General features: G+C 40.0%; 1 protein-coding gene across 1 annotated transcript in view; it reads left to right on the forward strand.

The window, feature by feature from the left end:
* Positions 1-26,253, forward strand: part of ATP8A2 (ATPase phospholipid transporting 8A2) — a 290,456-nt gene that overhangs the window by 168,381 nt on the left and 95,822 nt on the right. Inside the window, exons 27-31 of the mRNA XM_035542481.2 lie at positions 14,059-14,133; positions 16,852-16,974; positions 18,039-18,117; positions 21,779-21,840; positions 22,174-22,230. Of these exons, the coding sequence (XP_035398374.1) occupies positions 14,059-14,133; positions 16,852-16,974; positions 18,039-18,117; positions 21,779-21,840; positions 22,174-22,230 (396 nt within the window). The remainder of the gene's footprint in view (positions 1-14,058; positions 14,134-16,851; positions 16,975-18,038; positions 18,118-21,778; positions 21,841-22,173; positions 22,231-26,253) is intronic.

Here is a 26,253-nt window from a genome sequence, read left to right on the forward strand (position 1 = left end):
TGAACACCAGCCCCTTGCAATGGACTTACAGGCTTGTGCAGCCCAGGAATTGGCTGTATCACATGTGGGCAGTTCGGAGGGTGGGGCTTTTCCTCTGTGTTATTTTCAGCAGTGACAGTGGAAAAAAAAACCTTGGAATGGCAAGGTGACTGATGCAAGTAACCACTTGCTATCTTCAATTTATCTGAAGAGCCAGCACTGTGGCAGTGAAAAATGGATTGTATAGAGTTTCTGGGGATTAGTATATATTAAGAAAGACTAAAAGAAAAGCTTAGGGTTAAAATGCATTCACTTATTAAATAATTCACCTGAAAAAAATCCTGGGTTACTAAGGGTAGAAGAGCCTACATATAAATTCTGGACATAATTCCATAGTAGTAGTTGGACATGGCAGTACGTGGTGATAAATTCTCTGCTGTTAGAATTGAGCAGCTGAGACAGATCCCAGTGTAAAGTGGTTTAAGGTTTCTTCTAGTGTTTGAGTAGTACAAGTGAAATAATAAGCTTTTTCCCCACCTCTCAACCTTCAGTGGTGAAATCCCCAAGCAGTGAAGCAAAGGCTATTTCTGACATCCTCTCTCTCCTCATGCAATCATCCAAACTATAAACAAATGTTCGCTTGCCTGCCATACGAGCTCGCCTGCACAAGGAAGTTACAGTGGTTTAACTGTGTTGCGATTGTAAATCCCCTTAAATTGGTTCCAAATGTTCTGTGAGCACTCTAAGCCTGATTTAAACTGGAATGGTAGTCCAGATAGCTTGTTCTGCAGACTTAAAACCTGCATTTTAAATTAACTTGGTTGATTGTTGTGCCACAGGATGGAAGACATGCTCTAAAATGAAACATTAAATCAGTGTCTGTTGTGATATCCGATTTGGAGCTGAAATGATTCTTCCCAAGAAAGTGCTCCTGTGCGATTGGAGGCCAGGAGAGGCACATGCAGTAAAAGAAGTGTTTCCTTTGTTTAATGCCAGATGGGTCTCCAGTGTCTTTTGGAGGACCAATAAATATGCTGTGTTTTCAGTCCTTGCAGAGAACTGACCGTCAGGCTTATAGATGCGGGCTGGCTGTGTCTGTCCTGCTGTTAGCACCCCAAGGAGCAGCAAGCTGACTGTCCTGTGGGCCTTTGTGCTTGGTCTGAGAAGACGAGGTATGGTTTTGTTGGTTTGTTGTTTGAACTTGGAAGTGCCACAAAGAATTAAGTCAGTGTTTATAGCATTAGTGACAGCCTGTGTCATGGATATAAGGCAAGATGTAAGGATATTTCAGGGTACAAAGCCTGCCAAGATAGCTTGAAGGGTTGCATGGGATGAGGGTAGCAAATTTCAGACTAGCTGTGGGCCATGTGCAGTGAAAAGCATTTTCGTAGCTTAAATGCTTTTGCCATGGGAGAAATCTTTCTGATGCCTAGAGTAAAAGGCTTTCTCTCTTATCTCATGCATTCTTTAGAAAAAGTATCTTTTTCCATCCTTGCCCGAAAACATTTGTGGGGGATCTGGGGTGTCACTCTGCCCTGCCTTCCAGATAGAACCAGTAAAAATCTTCTGTGAGCAAGGTGTTCAGTATTGCGTATTAACCAGCTGGCAGAGCTGTTGCAATTTGAGGAGAGGCATTTCTTCAACCTGACCGACTCATTGGGATCTTGTTCATAATGTTCCTTCTCCTTGCTAGTCATATAGGTCCTAAAAAATTAACCAAGCTTCAACTCTAAAGGTTGTCAACTGCTGCATTAGCTTTCCACCTCATGTAAAGGCTGACTTGAACTTTGGTGTTTTGACCTTACTTAAAACTGCTTGTGAAAGGATGTTGCATTGCGTGATGTTTATAAGGGCTTAAGAGGAAACAGGAAAAGCACCAAGAAGTAGAGCTGTTGTAGGTTACTAGACAGGCAAGGTGCAGGAGAGCTGAGACATGCACAGAGCTGGATATTTGCAAATTCTGGGTGAGTACCTGGAAACTACCTAATTTGTACTCTTCCCTAGGAATTGACATGCACTTACTGATAAAGATAGGTAGCTAGGTTGGATGACCCATTGGCCTGAGCGGGTTTGACTGTCCTGATGTGCAGAGTTAGGACCTGTAGCTCTTCTCTCTGAAGGCTGCATCCTTGCCCATGGAAGGAGGGGTTGGAACCAGATGATCCTTAAGGTCCCTTCCAACCTGAGCCATGCTATGTTTCTGTGATAATTGAGGTGCTCATTCAGGGAGCCAAGCACTTTCTCTTATAAACAAGATCTTAGTGAGGTCTGCTCCATGCTTCTCAGGAGAAAAGGAATGATAATGCAGATGAATCCCCACACAGCTGACTACTCCTCTTATTTCCTTACATATTAATGGCTGGTTACCTTCAATTTACACAATGTGCAAAGATGTATGCTGTTCCTGTCTAGAAATGAGGGGTGAATGTGTTAGGAAGAAAACAATAACTACGATCTACTTACATTTTCAAATTTTCTTAGAGAAGAATGATGTTTGGAGCCTCTGCTATCCTCTGAAGAGCCCATTGTTTCATGAATTCATTAAGAGGGAGTAAATATGCATCTCATCTGCTTATAATTCATTTGGCTTGCAACTGGGCAGCATGTATCGCCACTTGCACTCCTGAGGTGTGTTTCATAAGAGTCTAGTTCTGAAGTCCAAGTGGAGTTGGAGGACTGGAAGGTACTTGCACAGCAGATGGAATTGTGCTGTTCTGTGCAGGTTAATGAATCACAGTATGGATGCTTTCTGTACCTCTTTCCCTGCTGCCTCTTGTCTGCTGCATTAAAAGCCAGCAATATTCCTGTCCTCTACAGTTGATTGTAGCAATGCCACTCAGGATGTGAATTGTTTTTGTCCTATCTTTGGGGTAATAGTATATTCACAGTTTATATGTATCTGCCAAATTTTCAAGAAAGCTTGTCTGTGATTTCTTTTTCTTTATAACTTTTTTTTGTATTGCTTAAAAAGTGGCAAATGCATTTTCATTCTCAGAGTTACTACTTAGGTTTGAGCTTAGGCAATGCCATCATTGGTAGACCTTATTCCTGTGTCCTGCTAGGTGCCATCTCAGATTTTCTTTGAGCGTAACCACTCCGTCTCAGTGTGTTTTTGTGGAACTTGGTTAAAAGGTACACAAAAAATCAGCGGACATCCTGACCCACGTTCAGAGGCAGTTTGCTGGTGGTTATTTGTGGTGAAATCTTTTCCCAGCAGGCAGATGGTGGTATGTAAGTTTGTAAATAAGTTTTTAACCAGAGCAAACTAAAACACTCTGAAACTAATGGTCGGTTTGTAGCAAACATTGCCAGTCTGCCATAAAGTCTATTTTTTGGAGAGTTGTTCAAAAAGAGAAGCTCTCTGCTGGTTGCTTGGCATATTGGATCGTAGCATACCATGCTGTCCCAAAGCCACATACTGAAATCTTTTAGATTTGGACCGGGCTCCAGAAACACGTGAATGCATTTCTCCTGTGTATGAACTTCTAGGTTTTAATCACCTAAGATCTTGGTTTTAGCTTCTTTCATTTTCTTTGTATGCAGTTCTATCAGAAGATATAGCACACGATTTAAAAGCACAGTTCGTATGTGTAGCAGTGAGAGAAATGTAACCACTTTTGAAAACAAGTTCAAACATTATTTCTGTATAGTGAGAAGTACATCAATAAGTAATTTGCCCGTGAAATGATTGCGCGTTTCATGTGCTGCTTATTTTGGCAAAATATACATGTAGGATCTAAGGCTTTTAGCCTTAGCCAGCACGTAAAGAAGTAAATTTAGTCTTAATTTACCAATGTTGCATATATTTTTTGACATGAGAGATGTGGCAAGGAGAGTAGCAGAGGTGCCTTTTGTTACTGGGTCTTGGAGACTTTAGGGAAGAGGTAGCATGTTCGAAAATAAAATGGTAAATCCTATCTATTTTAGGTTGTCATACTGACTAAGAAAATGGTTGTATTAATAAAAATAGCATAAATGTGAGATGATAGGTACTGGGGAGCTTTTCAGACTAGGGTGTCCTCGCAGTTTGGGGTTAGAAGGTAGTCTCTGTGCGACAATGTTAGTAGAGCTGTAGGTAATGAAAAACATGGGCTGCTCACGGGATTACCCCTGCACAAGTTTGCTGTTGTCAGTATGACAGAAGATGAGCTGCAGTTTGTGTAGTGCTCTGGCTTTTCTGTTGCTAATTTTTCTGTTTTCCTTGGGTTCTAAGCTGTCAGAAGACTTTATATAAATGTCTTGGAAAAAGCAGCTTAATTTGAGGGCTTACAGAGCCTGAATTTTATTTCATAGGGAGAAAGGGGGGAAGTGTAGACTTGCAAGGGGAAATTGGCGGTTCATGTAGCTGTAATAGCGAATCCTGAGGGGCCTGTGGTTCCAGACCTAAAATGACCTTGCTACAGAATAGCTCCTATACACTTAATTCAGCAGCTCTGCAGAAAGATTCCTTTGTGATGACAAGAAAAGAAAGATCTGTGAACCTGCATTTATAAGTGTAACGTAAGGGACTTCTGCAAATAAAAGGAAGAAGGGAAGGGATTGAAGTGAAGTGTCCTGTAAAATGGGAGCTGAAGAGTGACAGTTAAGGTCTCAGTCACCATCAGCTTTATTCAGTCACTTGATTGAAGGAGTACTGGAAATGCATTTGGTCCTTGGAAATCTTAAAATCATTTTGGTTACTGTAAGTCATTGCCTCGGTTCATATCGAAGACAGAAGAGTAGACAATGGTATTGTTGCATGAAATGAATATTGATCTCCCTATCACTTTTTGGCCTAGTGTCCTTTGCACTATATGCAGATGTAAGTGAATGTACTTGTACGTGCATTGGGAAATTCTGAGCTTTGTTAAGGTACGCGTAGGCTGAAAGGAAACTGCCAACTCCCCGATCCTACAGGAAGAGGCAAACTTACCCAGTAACAGGGAACTAAATCCATCATCTGTTCCAGAATCTTGCTAGACAGGACACAGGAATACAAGAACAATATAAGACCATAAAACAGACTTTTGCAAGACAGAATATGAGACTCTAAACGGTCTCATAGAACTCAGCAAAGAGAAGAAAGCACATAAGAGGAGAAATTAAAATCATCAGTCTTAGTATATTCTTTTGTTTTGCTCAGGTCATTACTGTTACTGGATTTGGTATGGTATTGGTGCTGTCTTCACAATCTTGAGGTACTGTATTGATAGTGTTGTTGCACAAACACCCTACTGCAGTAAAAGCATCAGTTATCAGTAAATTGTCCATTGTTTACAATGCCTGTCATCTGGACCTAGGATTAAGTAGTACCATTTTCTTAATTACAGTATTCTGTGCAGTTCTTTCTCGACTTTAACATCCTGCTAACCTCTGGCTAACCTAAGCAGTTAGTGCTCCCAGATTCAAAGCTGTCCTTATTGCATGTCCCTGTGCTCTTGCAGTGCCATCAGAGCTACTACACGAGTGAGCAATTGCTCTGGCTTGTTTTGTTGAGTTAACTGGATGTGAGAAATGGATACTGCGAGTTCAGAAGAACAGGTTGCTCGTTAGTCACCTCAGGGCTTGTATATATATATATATGCGTGTGTGTGAGAGGGAAAATGTGTGCTAGGTGAAGGCCAGCTCCAGCCTGAATGGAGTAAGGACCATTCCACCAGTGCCTGAGATACAGCTCCACCTGGGTATTGTGTCCTGATGTGCATATTTAGATGGTTTTTTCATTATTATTATTTTTTGACATGTCCTCTTTTCCCTTCTCAAACACATTTTTTTTCTTTTTTTTTTTTTTTTTTTTGAGATTTCTGGAGCCACAGTCGTGTTCAAGCTTCTGGTCTTTGGATGTTCTTGTTGCTGTATGGGATGTCCTGAAATGTTTTGTTGTGTACAGCTCTGGGAAGATTTGCTTTGTTCAGGCTGCAGCGAGCCTCTCGTGCACAGCCCAGGGGTGAAGAACGTTGGTGTTTTTAGCCTCACTTTTGACGTGTGGCATTATCAGGCTTCACTCACGGAGCGGTGTGCTTGTTGACATTCCTTCTGTTTGTACTTTGAGTACAAGAGTTGCTGGCCTGCTTATCTTCTCTATAGCAGTTACTGTCTTTTCCTTCCTTTTCATTGCCTTCACTAGGTACAGTTCCCTGCTTTTCTGTTTGAAACACTGCTTTTCTTGCTCTCTGACGTGATTTTTGTTACTGTATTTGAAGTGCTTAGCAAAACTTCAGGTGTGTAAGTTGCATGAAGCCATTGTTGTTTCTTCAACTATCACTACAAATAGTTAAACTTGTATTTATCATCCATTTATTTCAGCACTAGAAAACAAATTAAGAGTAGGAAACAGAAAGCACTTCTATTGCTTTATCGTTGGTTAAAGATCCCACTTAGCTTCAGAAAAGCCAGCGGGTCATTTAAAACCATGTAATAGCACGTCCTTATCTTTTTATGCGAGATGTGGGTCAATTACACAGCTGCGAAAGTTGTATCAGGACCAGTCTGGAGTGATTACATGCTGAGGAGATACAGGAAATTTTCATTAATACGTGCCAAGCTATTAATAGTGATCTTGTACTTCTCGGTTCCACGGTGATGTGTGAGGAGTCAAGGGTAGTTAAAGAAGTTGATTAGGCAAATCCAGGAGGTGGGAGAAAAAAGAGAGAATCTTACATTAGTGAATTGGCTCTGACTGCAGTTGCTGCTGCTGTGTGCAAGGTGTATCCTGGTACAAAAAAGACAGGGATCTCCTGGAAAGAATCCAGCGGAGGGCCACGAAGATGATACGGGGCCTGGAGCATCTTCCCTCTGAGGAAAGGCTGAGAGACCTGGGTCTGTTCAGCCTTGAGAAGACTGAGAGGGGATGTTATCAATGTTTACAAATGTCTTAAGAGTGGGAGACAGAGGGATTTGGCCAACCTCTTTTCAGTGGTTTGTGGGGACAGGACAAGGGGCAACGGCCACAAGATAGAGCGCAGGAAGTTCCGCACCAACATGCGAAAGAACTTCTTCACGGTGAGGGTGACGGAGCACTGGAACAGGCTGCCCAGGGAGGTTGTGGAGTCTCCTTCTCTGGAGATATTCAAGGCCTGTCTGGACGCCTACCTGGGCAGCCTGTTCTAAGGAATGTGCTTTGGCAGGGGGGTTGGACCCGATGATCTCTTGAGGTCCCTTCCAACCCCTACAATTCTGTGATTCTGTGATCTTCGTGTTAGCAAACCTTTCCTTATGGCTGCTGTTTTTATTCAGAAAGGAGTGTTATGAGTAGTGCTTATCCTGTGAAGGAGGACGATGGTACTGGGAGACCACAGCATGAGCTCCCATCACTCGGCAGCAGACCGTGGCCTGCTGTGATGTTTCCAGCTTGCTGACTGAGCTGCCAAGCCCCCAGCAGAGACGAGAGCAGGATGCAGCGAGCCACTGCTCCCTTTTTTCCTTTTCAGCTGCTATAGTCAGGCAGGAGAAGGGCACAGGACTGGCTTTGTGGAATAATAATGAGTGGCTTCCCAGCGTCATCGGTCTTGAGGGTCTTGCTCTGACTGTGGCTTCAACCTCCTTGTCCATGCAGGAGTGCTCAGGCACTGATGGGGCTCGACTGAACTGGCCTGGGCAGCATTGTTTTCTCATCTGATTGTTAAAAAGTCAACGTGGGAGTCCTGTCACCTCTAGGATGTCACGTCTGTATGTGAAAAATACATTCAGAATAGAGACAGCTCTATTTGTAAAAGTGAAATGTTATGAGGAGCTGCTACATTTAACCACATCTTATGGCAAGTACAGCAAACCTTTGATACCACAGGCCATTTCTAATTGCGTTATCCTAGGTTTGCCTCAGCAGTAATTAGTGCTGGAAAAATGTGAAATCCCTAGAAAACTTCATGCTAAGAGGTGGGAAAATATCCTGCCCTCTCTATACTCCGTTCCGTCAGGCTAAAAAAAAAAAAAAAAAAAGATTAGAACAAAATCTAGCTGATAGCTGTAATGGGCTGCCTCTTCATTTAGCCAGTGATGTGAATATTAAATGCCTAATTTGGCATAGTGATTACATGTCCACATAACTTAAGGAACACACACAACACACAAAACGCAATGAAAAACCCACCTCACTGTGACAAAATGGAGGTTTGCATGGTCTGCTATGTTTAGCTGTTTTTTAACCATAGTAATCCATATATCAGGGCCAAACATTGCTGGAAGAGCCAATCTTCTCATGTCTTAATGTCTCGTTCCTCTGGTAGGTACTGTGTAGTCATCTGCTAACGTGTTTCTTGAAGCAAGAAACAAGACTGTTACCTAATGGTGACCATTGAGAAGAAATACCTGGAGAGGTTTGCTAATTTTTATTTAATCTTCAAATCTGAAGAATTACTCTGAGCAGCTGGAAGATGCTTTTCATGCACCTCTGCCTTCTGTTCTGCCCTGTGCTCACCTCTCCTGCTGAATGTTAGGCGTGCTTTTTGAGGGAGGACTGACACTTGGTCAGTCGGTAAAGTGAAACATGGAACCAACATATATGAGGAAGAAAAACAAATTCTCTGCATATGCTTCTTGGACGAGCAGGGAAAGATCAAGCTCAAAAAACTGTGCTCTTTATTATGCTAAAGTAAAAAAAAAAAAAAAAAAGTATTTGTAGTCAGCAGTAGAAGAAATAACAGCTGTTCAGGCTTATTTAATAAATTAGTGTTTAAAATCAGGAAATCTCTGTTGTATTGGTTGCTTTGATATCAGTTTATCTGACCAAGCTTTTCAGTAAATGCCTAACTTTTTTTCTGTCATTTTTTTCTTTTTTTAATGACAGCATTTTAATGAGCAGCATGCAACTTTTAAAATAATTGTTAACATTGGCAGGGAAGATGGGAGATGATTTTCAAGGTAAAGGTGCACTTGTTTGGGCTGCACAGGCCCAGAGAAAATGCTTTTCAGTTGAAAAATATAGGTCTGTTTTTCCACATACAGTTAATGGGGGGAAATATTCCTTGGCAGACCAAGTCTCGGGCAGACATGCCTACTCTGTCAAATCTTATTAATAAGGCTCTCTACCTATATTATGAAATTGGTGCTGTACCTTCTCTAATGAAGGGATTATTTTAAGGCCATGTGCATTTGAGCAGGAATAAGAGCCTTGCATTGAGAGAGACATCTGTAATGAGAGGTTTTTAATCAGGATACATTATTAATGAACTGCACAGGAGATGCACAAACCTTTATTAGGCAAACTGTAAATGAGCCTATTTGGTAAGAACACACAAAATGTGTGTGTGTGCTACGGGAGGATATTTTGAAAATCTTAACTCATTTCTGAATAGTAAAGGCATCCAGTCCAGCTATAATTGGTGCCTGTGGCAATTGTTGATACCCTGCCTACATTAGCTTTCTGTGCCCTTTAGCGGAATTGGGAAAACATTTCTAGCACTCGTTAAGCTATCTATTATCAAGACATCATAAATATACACGTTTAGAATAGATGATTTTCTATCCCAGTGCCTTAGAGCAGTTAAATAAATTAGTTCCTACTATTTCAAGCATTAATGTTGTGGTAATTATGCATGAAGCAATAATGCAATTAAAATTGCCTTCCAACTTGCTCAAGTGGGAATATTTTCTGAAAATAATGCTTGATTTTTTTCTCAAAATACACTCTAGAGCAGGTGGATGGCCTTTGTGGCTCAAAATAATGGCAGTGCGAGACTGTTTTACCTCAAGATCCTCAGTTTGCCTGCAGCTCAAGTCAATATTAACCAAGTATTACCATCTGTTGGCTTTTGTTGACCTCTGGAAGGAGGTGGCAGTCTGATTTATTTTTTTTCTACTTTTTTTTTTTTTTTCCTTCTCTAGTGGCAAAATGCCCACATCACAGCTGGCATAGAGTGCTGCAGCAGTGGGGGTTCATATTTAAAGAATGCAGGCACACTTCAAGGCAGGAAATGTGGGCTGTTTTTCAGTTTGCAACATGTTCCACTTTCTTTGTGTACAATACCTACTGGTTTCAGATCTTTGCAACATCAGCTATAATGAAGTGCAGTAATATATCAGCCCAGCTTTCAGCTTTAGGTCTGAATTTCTTTACATTTAAATTGGACCTCTTGTTCCTTGGGAGAAAAATATGTATTTTGTAGCTGAGTTACAAATAAGCTTTTCCAGCTTTTTGGCAGTCAGGTAATAGTTCAAGTGAACAAGTTTCTTTTTTCCAGCCAGAAAAGCAGTTTAATGACTTTGGGTCCATTTGTTCATAGCAGTGCTGTAGTTGAGAGTTGAGCTCTGCAAACCCCTGGAGCTTGGCAAGCCAGGCAGACTTGGCAAATCCTCCTACCAGCTTACCAAGTCTGAGTCAAGCATGGGTTCTTGCAACTTCAAATATATTTGGTATATTTTGTTAACAGGAATATTGAGGTGGAGTGTTTTTTTTTTTTCTTTGCTGACCTTAAAGAATACCATGCTCTCTTTACAAACAGCTGCTGCTGAAAATGTGCATGACAGTTTATGGCTTCTGTTAAATGCCAAATAAATGTGTATTTTATGCAGAGTATATAACTTGTTGTTCTTGACATTAAGATATTAAGGAATCGCATGACATTCTTTCTGTCAATTGGCATTTCATAATGTGAATCTCTGGAAAAGATGAGCATCACTTATTTTAGTGCAACGTAACCACAACAGCTATTGCCCTGTGTTGAGAGCATGGTGCAGGCTGACTGGTGGGACCATTTGGAATGTGCTCCTTTCTGATTTCCACCTGTGTGAATCACGCCAAAAGGAAAACTAGTTCAAGTTCGGATTTTGAATCAGTGCAACATTTAAGTTAGCTCTTAGCCACCTAAATCATAGCAGCTTTGAAATAAGGGCAGTGCATTTCTTTAGACAATTCCCTCAAGATTAGAAGAGACTTCAGAATGCTAAAGACTGTGATGCTTAAATACTTATCGCAGTCAGGCACATCCATCTCACTATTCTCCTGTAGTGATGGAATTGATCTCAAGGGGTTTTTAGCAAGGTCTTAAATGATTTCTGCACCACCCAGTTTGGTGGGGTAGCTACTTTGTTGATTAGAAAGAATGGGATTGTTGAGAGGGTGTTTGATGTAATTGTGTATTCACTTCATTACTGCTAATATTTTTGTGGGAAATGTGAGTCAAAGATACTAGCTTTGCCTGATTTGGGTCTTCTTTCCTAGTCATGGGTCAGCTACAGAAAGTCTGACTGCTTTGTTTTACCCTCCTGATGGAAAATCAAGAAAGTTTATTGCTGGTGACTAGTTGTGGGGGGCTGTGGCTTCAGGCAGGTTTCTGAAGTAGCTTGAGCCGGTGTCATTAAAGGCCTCGATGTTTGCCACCAAACCATTGAAGTTTTGTTTTGCGCAGTGGGATCTAGAAAACCAAGCACAGCACAGGCGAAGGCTGCCAGCTAGGCAGACAGGCTTCTGATTTGTGAGCTGTTTGTTTTTTGGGATTGGTGCACTTAGAGTCGCAATTAAGTGCAAGAAGCCTGGAGATGATAAATGCCTAGATCGTAATTGCTAAATATCTGGGAGTATGCCTCTTTGAAGCTCGTTTTCTTCCCAGGAGAAGCTGCCCTTAAGTTCCTTACTGTAGTGCCCCAAATGAATTGTGGTTTCGTTTTGGGACCCTAATGTCATCACTTTGTGCCCAAGATCTTTCATAGCTTTCATTTAAAGAGCTGAGCTATACAGTTGGTTGAAACTCTCCAGGTCTGAGTGAGACTGGGCAGCATGCTACTTGGGGCTGATAATGGGGTTCGGAGAGTGAGATTTGGAGACTGCGACCACTGCAAGTGCTGATGGTGGAAGTAGAACTGATGGAAAAGAGTTTAGGTATAGAATATGGTTTCCTTCTGCCCTTTTCTCTGGCCCAAACCGGAGGCATGAACGCTTAACCTTATTTAATTTAAAGTCATGCATGATTGACAACGTGAATGAAAGAGGAACTTGTTTTTTTAGGAAATGGCTACATTTTTTATAGTTTATACAAGGTTGATGAATTTCAACTAACTGGAAATGGAATGGGCCTGCCGGCCCTTAAGGGTCACAAGGGCACTTGGAAACTACAAGCTGCAAGAAGGGCAGCAGGTACAGAAAAGTTCAAACTTGAGAATGAGGTAGGGTGAAGGCAATAGGAACTCCCTGCTAGAAAGAACAGCTGAAAATTGAGGGGAGAGGGTAGAATTGTAGGAGTTAAGTCTGGCCTATGGTGGAAGACACATCGATAAGAGCAAATAAGCTGAGATGAGTCATTACTGACTTTCACTGAAGAGTGATAGTGCATTAGAGTGATTAATTTTAAATGAACATGTTGATATAACATATAAGAAATGCTGAAGAGAGTCAGAATAAAGGTTCGACTAACCTGGTGTCTGATCTACTGTGAACAGTGGTAGTTTCCTGGCATACTCATCTGTTCTCTAGCTTTCCCTCCATGATTTAAAAAAACAAAACAACAAAAAAACCATCACAGCATCATCTGGCAGGTAGTTCCATCTGTTAACCACATGTTGTGTGAAAACATTTCAGCTTTTCTTTTTTTGTGTAACCTGCTAGTGTAATTTCTTGCTGCAGTGCCTATTTGAATAGTTATTCATTATCCTTGTCAATCTTGTAAATATTTCAGTCTTCCCCTAGTTTTTTTCTGTCCCATGCTGAAGAGTCCCAGTCTACTTAGATACCATATCCATGAAAACAGTTGCAGGTCTTGATGCAGTTGTCTTATCTTGTCTTGCCCTCTTTCAGGTGAGAGCAGAGAAAAGACCAAATGCTGTACAGTTAACTAATTGCTGCCTGAGGTATTTTGCTGGGGCAGACACTAATATTGTGCAAATTACAAATGAGTCAGAAAACAAATGATGCTGGCAGGAGAGTGCTGCTATACATGACTGATAGAATGGTGTTGGGGAAGATCCATCCATGGACTCTCAGGCAGTGGAAAAGGGTATAGCCATGGGCATCATTTGACTCTTAGCAGTACTTACTGTGTCCAATGCTATGTCAAATTAAAAAGTACATGTAAGACAAAATATGTTAAAAGTGGGGAAGAGGGGGGTGTTCCCCCACACCGTGTTGAACTAGAATTTTAAATTAAGTGTCTTGGTGCACCATGGAGCCCAAATGTAGAAGTGGACTTTGAAAGAGACTGTAGTCGCAAAAATTCACAGTACTCCTTTGGCAGATATTAAGTGCAGTGATTCAGATGCACTGGAAGAAATTAATTCTTTCCCTTATTCTTTCCTAAGCCTCTTTCAGTGCCCACTGACTGAGAAGGAAACTTTGTTCCAACTAGTAAACCAGTTCTTATCTCAAAAAGCTGCTTAAACAAAATAAAAGATGGAGGATGAAGGAAGTAGGTCCAATGAAATTCTGGAAAGAGAGTTGACTTACTCAGTGCTTCTTACAGCAGTTAAGGATTTCTGCATTACATGAGCCATCTCAGTTGGAAGGAAAGTCAGTGGCCACTCAGTCCAACCTCTTGTCTGAAGTAGGGTCAGTGCTGAATTCAAACCAGCTTGTTCAGGGCTTGTCCAGTTGGGTTTTGTACACTTGGGAAAGGATGGAGACTCCCCAGTGTATTCAGGCAATGTCTTCCATTGTTTAATTCTTAAATCAATGTTTGTGAAATAATGGTTACATCACTTAGACAAGAAAATTCTAAAAATAACCAATATAACTGATAAATCAGTATCCGTAATTCTGGGACTATAAGTAAAACAGGACATAAGCCGAACACAGTGTCTATCAGAACAGTTACCATGAAAATTCTGGTATTTGGCTGTGATGGAAACTTGGTTAGCTCTGGCTTCATGCATTTTAATTTACCAGCAATAAGACTTAAAATAATTTGGGGCCTTGTTTTTTAGTAATGATTCAAATACATCAAGTTGCTCCAACATGTGAGTATTTTATTTTAAATAAGCAGTACTCTGGCAGTGTTTAACATGTAAAACTTCGGAATAACTGCCTGGCACTGCTGCTGATTATTTTTAGAGCATGACAAGCAGCTGTCTCCAGATGGTGGTCTGTGTTCCACATCTTCCTCGCCTACTGTAAATGGAAACATTTACTGCAGTAGTAATCTAAAGCTTCTTGTAACTTGTCTTTCTTTGTTTCAGCTTTGGTTTGCTTTCGTTAATGGATTTTCTGGGCAGATCTTATTTGAGCGATGGTGCATTGGTCTGTATAATGTGGTAAGTGCTACGTGTTTTGACTTGATATTACTCAAGACCTGTATGTTAGTGTGTTGTGCCCTTTTTCATCCTAGGTAACTATCTGAATGTGTGTCAGGAAAGATGAGTTCATTTGTAGAAGGCATAGAAAAAAATAATCTTGGATGGCGTTTTTAATCAGAAAAATAAATTTTGAAAAATGCCATGAATATTTACGTGCTTGGCATAATATAGCTTCCATAACATTCTGCACCTTTTGGATGGAATTTACTTTTCTCTTTGAAAGCATCTTTGGTCTCTTGTACTGAGGTATTTTACCGACTGCTCACGTTCAAAATAGATATCGAGTCTTAATCTTGTTTTTTTTCCTTATCTTTTCATAGTACCTTATTGTCCCAGTGATTACGGTCCATGCAACAACATATTAAATTATTTACTCCTATATAGTTAGTAAATACCGAAGTCATTTTCTTGGACCCTGTGACAATTAGATTCTCAGGGAAGCATCAAGCAGATGCTTTGGGTTGACTGTGTTGAGTTAGTGCCAGAGCTGGAAGAAGCAAAGCTGTGTCACCGGTGTTCTTCACCTGAACCAAGTGCAGGATATGTCAGTCCAGAAGTGCTTTCAGATTTTAGATGGGCTTTGCAAGGTCCCACGCCGTACCATGTGGTTTTATCACTATAATTAATACCATTGATTAAAACCTGGGGGATCTCTGGGGCCAGGTTTAACTGCATACCATAGACTTGTGCTGGTCTTTTCACTAGAGTGTTATATTTGTAATGTTACTGATGGCTGGCCCGGTGTCTGGTTTTATAAGCCATTATGACATTTTGTCAGTGTTGAAAAATCCTTTGCATTTCTCTTTGGAGGGAGGAAATTAAATTTTTTTCTTTAATCAGACTCATTCCAAATATATGGAAATATTGAAAAAGCCACCAAATTATCTCTATCACTGAGTAGTATTAATGGAAACACTTCTGTCACGTTGCTCTAATCTTAAAAATGATGGCACAAACCCTCACATGCCTTAAGATTTCATACTCTTCCTGGAAGATACTAATTCAAGGATTTTCCACTCCCTCTTCACCCTCATTTCCTGACTGTTACAGTCTGTCATTCATATTTAGTTATTTGCATCTATTATTTTTAAACCTGATCTGATGGATCTACCTACCCTGCATATAAAACTCATGGATGAGACTCCTCTTAGAGAATCAGTGGATAGAAATTAACCCTTATTTCATAAGGTTGGTATTTTCTAAAATTAGAACTGGTCCCATAGAATCATAAAGAATCAAGTACTGGTTAGGGTATTAGGGGCTTCCATAACTTGGAGGAGTTAGGTTTTTAAGTGGGGTTTAATTCTTCTATTCACTTCCATGTTGATTAACCCTCCATTTCATGAGTAGGCTTATGAAAATGCAGATAGTAGGAAATCTTAATAGCACTGTGATTCCAGCATTTGTACTGGTTCATACTGGAGGTTTACCTTAATTTAAAACCAAAAACAAACAAACAACAAAAAAACTCCTCTAGAAGACAGGCTTAAATAAAATGGAAATTGTCCCAGGAAATGTAAGAAACCTGGGGAAATATCTTAAAGCAGTGTAAAAACAAGTCATGTTTTGGAATATATTGGGTGAATGGTCTTAGTTTTAGTTCTCCCCCACCATCTCTTCCAAGCCTGTTGCCAGTTTAACCATCTGGTCTATCACTTTCTGAGCGAAGAAGTTGGATCTAGGGATGTAATGATTGATTCTCACTGGTGTCTGGGCCTTCCTGTTGCTTTTTTTCTGCTCTCCAACTGCCAACACATTGCTGGTAGGAAACACAGCTTCTCAAACGTGAAGTGCATGCTACAAACTGAACACTTCTCAAACTGTTACATATTTGCATATAGGATTAGAAATGATTTTTCAGATATAAACTGTTAATGTAAAAGGCAATGACTGAAGTTCAACATTCAGACATTCACACTGGTGGTATTTCCGCTGTCTGCGCTGCAGACTGCAAGAAACAGAGATACACAAGGTGGCTTTAAGTGAGCTGCCTCAGATCCTGGAAACACTGTAAGAAGAGCGATGTGGGACTCAACAGAGGCTAATTTGCTGTGCTTCTGGAAGATAGCCCTTCTGCTTCTCCTGGAAAGCTTCCGAGTCTTGGTCATCTAAGCATCTACTTGTAGCACAGACACGCAGTACAGTTAATTTTATCCTATCAGTTTGTGTCTGACTGGAGAATTCCTAAGTATTGCAGTAGAGAATGGCCATTGTTTTTCAGTGTATTTTTAATGTGATTTCCACATTTGCTTTGTTTATAAACTTAGCTTTCATTCCATATAGCTACAATTGTAGCCGTAAATATCTGAACCCATTCTGACAAGGCTTTTTCAAATAAATGTCTTTCCTTTGCACTGTGATGTGTTTTACCCTCACTATTTAAGCTGGCACGTCAGAAATTACTGATGGCTAATTTCTTGTGTTTAAGTTAATTGGTTAATAGTATGAATTTTCTTTTATGCTTCTTTTCTTTGTAAGTCAGTATCTGAGAGTTATGAATTGCTAAAATTCAAGTTTGGGTTTGTTTGGACATTTGAAAATTATGTCAAATAACACAACAGTTGATAATGCATCTTCACTGAAATGTCTGGGAATTTTGCTGTTATCTAGATACTGAAATATCAGAAATCTAAAAAACTAATAGCTGCTTTTAATTAGCATTTGCTTGCTTTGCAGATTTTCACAGCATTGCCACCCTTCACTCTGGGAATTTTTGAGCGATCGTGTACTCAAGATAGCATGCTTAGATTTCCACAGCTATACAAAACCACTCAAAATGCAGATGGGTTCAACACAAGGGTAAGGGGGCAGTCTGTTTCTTTAAGAATAACACGAGCATTTTTATTTTCTAGGTCTCTTTCATCACAAAAGAACTTATTACACACTGTTAATTTTGCTTTATACTAGGGTACTGCCACTGAGATCAAGACTGTTGTTTTCCAAGGGATTATATTTTGATTAAAACAAAAATAATCCTTTTTTTTAAGTGAGGATTTTCAGGTTTGGCTTCAACAGAAACTGGTCCTGGAATATCCATCAGCTTTGATTCCAAGTAACATTTGTATCTGAATATGACCTTCTAATTCTCACAACTACTAAAAAGTGGTGATCTTACCATTTTCATAGAAAGTGGATAACCTCACCCAGATTTATTCAGTGTAGAGGTTGTTATCAAAATGTTCAATACTATAGAGCTTTTTGTTTATTCTTCTCTATTTTTATAGTTCTTTTGGAAAATAAAAAATTAATTCGTTTACTTTGATTTTTAGGTTTGAAAAACACATTTTTTTCATTTTGCTATTTTGTGTGGTAGAAAATGCTAGCAATTGGAATTTTGCATTTATTCGATAGCAGGCACATTTACATATACTTCTGAATCAAGGAAGCTGTAAGATTCCTTTGGTTAGAGAGGAGGGAGGAAGAAATTGTAGAGTAGGTAAAGCTCTAGTTTGTGCAGAACTGCGTTATCTGTAAGCTTAAAAATTGCAGAGCGTATAAAGTATTTGCCCATTAAAAGAAAATAGAACATTTCATGGTACTGAATTAGTCTTTTAAAATCTTTCTTTGAGGTAATTAGAAAAAGGTGTCTCCATCTGTTTGCTGTATTTTGATAAAGATCTTAAATTGCAAGTCTGCTTGCATGTTATATTTTAACTTGTTAGAATAAGACCGTCCAAGTGGACTAATGTTTTCTTGTGACAGAGCAGAAATTGTAGGAGGAAATGAATCCTACCAAAGTTTAGGTATTTCACTTCAGGAAAAACATCGTCTGACTCTAAACTATACAATGAAGCGTTTGTTGGGAGTTAGAGAGAGGTCAAGAGTTTTGGACTTCACTGACGACTTGGTTTGTTTTCCCTCAGGTTTTCTGGGGTCACTGCATCAATGCCCTGGTCCATTCCATCATTCTCTTCTGGTTTCCAATGAAAGTGCTGGAGCATGGTAACTGCTTCATTATTTCTTACGTCGGTAACTGATGTTCGGTCTTACAGAGCCAGCGTGTTTGCAGAGTTGGAGGTCGTGACAAGTTCCAAGAAAATAATGCTGACAGACAGTTCAATAGACTATAGGTGCTGTTCTTGGCCAGTTATCTTGTGGCTTTCAGAGTTGATTCATATTTAACATAATTGTTGTTCATATAATAACTTTAATGCTTGAAAAATTAAACTGCTGCTTTGTGAAAGTCTTAAATTCTGAAAAAAGTTCTATACATCTGATTTTTTTTCAGTAGCGTAGTTTAGTTCTCAACTTTTTACTGTTTAATCTTCTTGCAGTGGTTCTACTGGCAGCTGTATTACAACCATTAGCTTTAGATCTTGTTGGGTCTTTCCCATTCCGTAATGCAGAACTGTAAAATATAGAATGAAATGGAGAGATTTCACTTCTGCTGAAGTCAGTGGAAGAAGTGGATTGGCTGGAATGGAAGAAGACTAGATCATGAGTCAGATACTAGGAAAACATTTTTTTTTTTTCTTGTACAAACTAAGTTTACTAAGTCTTGTTTTTATGGAAGGTGTGCAACTGCATGGTATTTCAGGGACTGGTAAACCTCATATGGTTTTTTCCTAGCTTTACAGTGTAATTATCTGGGCAGGAAAAAACATGGGCAATCTGTTGTTTTATTAAGAAATGGGAATAGATAAGATGAGGAATTTCGGGGAAGGGAGTAGTATTTAAAAATATGAGTTTTTCAAAACAAGCTCTTTGTTGCTAAACACTGATTTCAAGAACCTTAACTTGAGGATGGTTCCATTGGGGAGGAGGTGGAAGAAAAGGAAAAGGGAGGGAAGATGAATGCTCACAGGAAAGAGCCATGATGGTGAAGATAAGGAGGAGGCAGGTTCATATTTCTCGTTACCTGGCTGAGTAAAACTTCAGTGTTATGTCTTACGTGACAGTTTCATGCACTGTGAGATAGACACACAAGAAGGAGATCTCCCTTTCTCCTCTGTATGTGGGCTGGGAGCTCCATTTCAGTTTTGGGGGAGAGAGGTTGCTTTCGGTTCATTGGTCTTTGTTTTGTTTCAGAGGGGAGGGAGTTGCACTATTTCACTATGTTTATGGGAAATGTTAGTCTTGAATAGCTGCTCTTTCAATCCAAAGTCAGCTATTGTAGGCTGATGTCTGTAGCAGTTAGGCTACAGTTTTTGCTTCAGTCTTCCATAAATGCTTTTTTGACTGTTCAATTCCTAAATAGATTACACAATTTAAATGACTGAAATGGTAAGACTGGAATACTCACCTGCCCAAATGGTAACTTTCTTTGAGATCATTTCAATAGGTTGCTTAGCTTGCTTTCCGAAGAGGAATGAGTATTTAATTTTCAAGTTTCTTTGTATTTCTAAGTAAAAAAGAGATTTCAGTGCCGCAGACAAAACTGCGCTATTCACACTGGGATGTTTTTTAACCTCTTGAGTTCCTTAGAATGTGAAGTGCACATATTCAATGAATGGGCACTTGTATAGCTTTAGAAATGAATGTTCACTGGACATCCTGCTGTTCTCATTAGCAAATATCATTCCTTTCAGAACTGCTTAGCCTCCCTAAGTGGAAGGTCATGGAAAGCCCTGAAAAAAAAAGAATTACGTTATTGTATTAAAACATAACCTTAAAAAGAATGGGACTTGCACCAAAAGTTATTTGATTACTTAAATGTGCATTGCGGTGTTGTACTAGAACAATATATTGGCAGAGTCATTAGATGACTCTCATTTATTCTAGAGCTTTCCAATACATCATGTATTTAGGCATGCCTCTTTCTCAATAAACTGAGACTTTTGGCATCAGCAAGATTTACTGGACAGGGAAGGTTCCATTCTTTCATGCTCTTTACCTTTTTCTTTGACAGTAGACTGAAAGAGACTGCTAAAGCTTTGTGTATTTGTGAATGGCGTGGTAGGTGTCTGAGGCCACAGAGTACCAGGAGAAAAGTTGGGCTGATAGAGATGCCAGTAGCCACAGACCAAACTATTGCTAGGCAAGCTGGCTCAGGCTTTAGATCCTGTTCTACTGTTACCGATTTGTATATCTGGTGCTGTTTCTTAGTAGCTGGGGTTCAACCTGGAGAAGAGAAGGCTCCAGAGAGACCACATTACACCCTTGCAGTACTTAAAGGGGGCCTGCAAGAAAGCAGGAGGAGGGACTCTTTGTCAGAGAGTATAGTGATAGGGCAAGGAGTAATGGTTTTAGACTAAAAATGGTAGGTTTAGATGAGATATAAGGAGAAAATTCTTTACCATGAGAGTGGTGAGACCCTGGAACAAGTTGCCCAGAGAAGCTGTGGATGTCCCATCCCTGGAGGTGTTCAAGGCCAGGCTGGATGGGGCTTTGGGCAACCTGGTGTGGTGGGAGGTGTCCCTGCCCATGGCAGGGGGTTGGAACTGGGTGGGCTTTAAGGTCCCTTCCAACCCAACCCATTCTAGGATTATATGAAAATAAGAATAAAATCAGGGATATAGAACAAACAACTTCTGGAAAATACTAAGAATCTGTCGGTTTTTCAGAGAAAAGCACATGCAGCGATTGTAGAAGCAAACGCTAACAAGTGGCTTGGGCAGCTGCATTGGCTGAACTTGTTACCAATATGCAGGATGGTCTTTGCCACAGAGGTCAGGCTATCAGGGACTCTTCTCAGTAGACATCAAAATTTGCTGATCCTGGAGACCTACTTTGCAGGAACATTGTTAACAGAGTAGATGACCCTGGTTTTAGAATGTCAGATCCTGTTTTGCAAATAAACCTAGCAAAGTGGTGCCCTCATAGTAGAAGCACTGTAATAGGCAGTATGTGTTTAGGAACAGGTCCAAGGGGTTTATCTTAAGCCTTTTTCATCCCTGCTGTTTGTGTATTTCTTTAGCAGTTGTCTTAAAACCTGTGAAAATACCAGTACTTATCATGCTTGAGTAATACTTGAAAGTTCCTGTGAGTATGAGTTCATCTGGCATTAGCGTGGCTGTCGAATGTGCTTTCATGGCGTTCCGGTTTCATTCAGCGTGGGCTAAGAAAGACTAAACAGACATAGGAAGCATTGCCAAGGTTGGCACTTCCAAATGATAGATTAACGTGTACTTACCCTTCTGCACACTTGACTAAGAGAAAGCTTGTGTGGAGGACTAAATGCTGTTCAGTTACTGAATTAACCTCCAATAAGATATTTTAGATGTTATATGTGTACTTTATAGATCAGTCGTTTACATCTTTCTCTTAATGCAGCTTTCTTTCTCCGCAGATCAGCAGTCTTAGGCTTTCTTCACAGGCACAGCAAATAATGGAATCAGTTCGAGCTGTCAGTGAGCAGTACAGAACAGATAGCCACAGCAAAAGTGGTGCTGATGTACCTCAGCTCTTGCAGACAGATTACATTTCCCCTTCTGCTAATGGCTTCTGGCAACTGGGATTGTGTATACATGCTCTGTCTGAGCATCATGTCTTGTTTAGCACAGCTGCTGCATTACCAGTAGCTCACAGCTTCTAAAAGTGCTTTTAGACAGTCCGAAAAGCGAGGTTAAGACCAGTTATTGTTTAGTGTCCTGAAAATCTCCTTGATGTGTCTTCCATTCTGTTGATTAGATTATTAAGAAATGTAATTGCTTCTCTTTTTCAGATGCTGTATTCACAAATGGGCAGGGAATTGACTATTTATTTGTTGGGAACATAGTTTACACTGTAAGTTTATCTATTCAAGACATTTTTGAATGGTAGAATTTCTTCACAGTTTTTTTTTCCATCAAAAAATGATGTAAAGTAGAAGAAACTGTAAAATAAAATGAGGCCTTTGTAGTGAGCACGATTTTCTCCTGTATTCACTTTCTTTTGCACGTTTACTGACAGTATCTTCTGCTCTGCCCTTCCCTCACCCCAGTCTGCCAAGTCCCCAAGAGGTGGGTTGGTACTACTAGATGGTAGTTCCTATTTCACATGTGAAGGGGAGATTGGGCTGTGAACACCTACGAATTTGAGAGTGCTAATACTGCACCTTTTTTTCTTTTTCCCTTGCAGTATGTTGTAGTCACTGTTTGTCTGAAAGCTGGTTTGGAAACAACTGCATGGACAAGAGTAAGTGCTCTTCAATATCTCTTATTTTATTAGCGTACCTTTCTCCCTGATTAGTATTAATACAGAAAAGAAGTACTAGAAATGATTAGAGGCTGCAGTGTTTAAATTGGTCCTTTGATTTAAGGATAAACTAAGTTCCCTAACTACAGGAGAGGAGATGAAAATGAACACATTCTAATGACATATGATAAAAAAGTCAGTCTGTCAGAAGTGGGAAGAGGAGAAGGCTGTGAGTATTTTCCAATGTCTCTAAATATAGAAAATTTAGAATATTTTCAAGAAATTAACATACTACTGTAACTGCTTAAGGAAATAGCTTAAGAACAATATCTCTTTACTCTGTAGCTTCTTTAAAAGTTAATGCAACAGTGAATAAAGGTTGTCTGCCCACGGATAAACAAATAGGCTTTGTAAAGGTCTTTGAAGCTAGTAAAAAGCACTAGTGACTTCACATTGGCTGAGATTTTTGTCTGCAAACTTTCAGTAATAAATAAGGCATGTTTGTTAAACAGTTTTTGTTGATTTCTAGATTTGAGTCGTTTACTTGCAATAAGAGAGTGTTCTGTTACTGGTAGGTGTCAGAATCTGCCAGGGCACTGACCTCCAAAGAATACGCAGGGTAGAGAGGGCTCCTATGTTGATGGCACTTCAACACTTTTCCCCCCTTCCTTCCCCCAGTCCCCTGAAAACACGAATCTTTTTGATTTTGGTCGAGTCCCTTTTTCTCCACACCTATATGTGATACTTTATGGGAATCTAGTTTGCATGACATACTAAGACATACTGCCTCAGGACCAAGGTGTTTTAAGGAGCCCTATATTCTTATTCTGTCAGTTTCCTGGAGGGGCTTGGCTAAATCTCATAACCTCATTTCCCCTATTAGCTGTAAAATGTTTCCTTTCATTCCTCACAGAGGAATTGTTAAGATTAATGAGCTGATGTCTGCTCTGAATGTTATGAAATGCTATGTGCATGGATTATTTAATTATTGGGGAAATGCTAATGTTTTCTGCCTCATTCTGTCATCTGAAAATAAAATCCATTCTTTTTTGTTGTTAAGTGTAAGTTCTGTGTTGTGTACTAACTTTAAAATGCAAGAGGACTTAGAAATAAATTAATTCCCTATGCGCTAGAAGAGGACACATTAAAATTTGCAGTGGAGGCCTGTGAACCTGTTTAGATCCTGTTATATTACGAATTATTTGATGCTTCTTCCTCTTTCCCCTTCCCTGAGTAAATGGTGTCTTTTCAGTCACCTAGGGATAATCTTGATCCCCTCTTTCATACCTTTATTTTAAAAGATAACATAATGTTTAGTAGAGCTCAATGTTCTTTAGCACTGGCATTTGTATAGGAAATTATTGTTCTTCGCAGAAAAGTGTTTGTGTTCAGAATCAACTTTTTCTGTATATACTTGTAATTCCTGTCTCATTGCTTGGACTCTCATCATCTTGGAATCTGATATTGTACAATTATTATTTCAGCTGTGAGTGAATCAACACAAAGAATCTTTAGGTTACTTGAAGAGTATTAAATGTACAACATTGAGTTAAGCCTCTCCTCCATCATCAACTGGATTGGTTACATGCAATTTGTTCGAGGGAACATGAGGGACACTGCCACTTGGGAGAACATGATGGGCTCAGCTGAAAGCTCGAAATAACACAGATTCAAAGTAGTTGGGAGTCTGGTATATCCAGTACGTAGTGTGGAAAGAAAGGCTTTGGTAAAAGTACTAACATGCATTACAAAATATGCACTGTAGAGCTGTGTGGAGCAGCTTTATGTTACGTGTTGCCTATCTGCAATACTGCTGTAGGCTTTTGCCAAATTACAGCTTTCTTAAATACTTTACCATGCTACTGAAGCTGCTTCAGATAAAATTGGATGCACAGGATAGATGTACAGTGTATCTAGTTTTTATGTACGAGCACTTGATTTCTTTTTCTGACTGCCATTTAACACATCTGACAAACTAGCTTCTGCTTTGCACTCTAGTTCTTCAGAAACATGACAGATCAGTGGAGAACCAACAGTGCAAAGCTTGGTGGGTGGAGTTAGTATTTAAGAAATGATTTCAAGCAGGACAAGGAGGGCTCTTGCTGAAAGCAGAAGGCCTTTTAAAGGTAGAGAACTAACTCCAGCAAGTTACAAGCCTGAGATGAAGGAAGAGAGATACATGGCAAGGGATGGTTGGGATTACCATGAGAAGATGATAAAAAATGAAAGAGCAAAGACTTTGCTAAGCTGGAAAGGACAAAATAAAGAACTGCAAAGCTCAAGAACTGTCCTACCAACAGGCCGGAGAGAAGCGAGACTAAAAATGAAGATGTCATTTCACTAGCAGAAATACAATACTACAAAGTGGGAGTATGTCTTAGAGTGGTTTCCCTGCTTGGTTTTCTTTACCGTTTTTAATTGTAAAGCTCGTAGGAGTTAGCAGTTTGGAAGCATCAGTCCAAGCTATCCTGGGCCTTCTGCCCTCTAGCTTGAAAGGAAGGCTGTGGTGTAGAGAAAGGTCCTTTTGGGAGAGCAGTGCTGGTCCTCTTTTTGGGCTACTGCATGGGGCTGGATTTTCTTGAAGGTGAATTGTTGCAGCAGCCTCGCAGTGCTGTTCTATGAGGAGCTGAGCACCACAGTTGCGCACTGTGGAGGCCTTTGTTCTGGTCAGTGATTCACACTGATGTGAAATGTCCTTGTTTTCAGAAGAGCAAACACACCAAATAGGTGAAATTCCCCTCGCTTCCTTCAAATTTAAAAAATATCAGTAATAAAAAAATCTCCTAGTCTTAGTTTTATTCACCTCAAAACTGGATCAGAATAACTTTTCCTTAAGCAGTTGCCGGTCAGATCTCCTCGGTGAAAAAGAGCAAATAGAAAAGTTGGAAAAGTAATCTTCCTGCCCATAGTGTCTCTCCAGGAAGGGGCCTATCCTATGCCCTGCTCATTAGTCCAGCAGCTTTCAGGGTTGAACAACATTTCGGCTTTCCGAGAGCGCCTAGAAGAGCGTTCTTTCCATCACCTCTTAAGTTCTGCTGTATGAATGCTTCTACTGTAAGCCAGCCTCCAGTCGCTTCCAGCTATCCGCCAGTCTGCACTGGTGCTGCAGGCTCCCTGCTTGTTTGTTCGCACTGCTTGTGCTCAAGGACGACTCACTTTTCTGAGGATGCTTAGTGCTTCCAGGGAAGGAGCAATTTCTTCTCCTTCCTCTAGAAATTTGTGTTTGTCTCACAAATGCAATATTAGACACTTTGATTGTCAGGCTTACTGTTTTAAAAAAAAAGAGGCAAATGAAGTCATCAAATAGAAAGCATAAAGCTGAGAACTAAACAAACATACTGTGTGTCCACCACAGCCACCAGTGCATGAATTCATTGCCGTGTTCCTAAATCCGTGTGAGTTTAGTAATTAAGATTTATGCAGGTACTTCTCTGAGTTAGAGCCAAAGTCATCAGCTGTGGGAGTTGTTGGTATACAAAAAGAGCTGGAGCCAGTAGTGAGCTCAGTTGCTTGCTACAACCAAAATTACTGATTCCATCCACTGCAATGTAAAAGTAAAACAGCTTAAATCATCTTGAATAGCAAAATAGTTTGGGTATGTAGAAGAAATGACTTTCCTTAATGCAACTGAAATGAAACGTACTGGACATGTTCTTGGTCACTTTGATACCGCTTTTATTTACTCTTAGTCTGCAGATTAAAGAGCCAGTAAAGGTGTAAACTGCATTGCATATCTGTAAATCACCTAAAGCACTTTTAAAGCAGAAAAGCAAAGGTAATCAGTAGATGTTGATCGTTTAAGTGGTGGTGTATCACGCAACACTGAGTCTTCTTCAGTGAAAGGTATGCGAGTGGCGCACGTGACTTGTGTGCATCCAGGGGATCTGACATGAGGGATTTGTCAGGATGAACTTTAACCTGTGCCTTTTGAAAAATTCTACCTTGATGTATGTGTTGAACCTGGCATGTGTACAGTGGGAACCAGGAGCTAGATGAGAGAAGTCAGAGCTCTAAGGAAAATCT

Source organism: Cygnus atratus, chromosome 1, assembly GCF_013377495.2.
Source record: "Cygnus atratus isolate AKBS03 ecotype Queensland, Australia chromosome 1, CAtr_DNAZoo_HiC_assembly, whole genome shotgun sequence".
Lineage (NCBI taxonomy): Eukaryota > Metazoa > Chordata > Aves > Anseriformes > Anatidae > Cygnus > Cygnus atratus.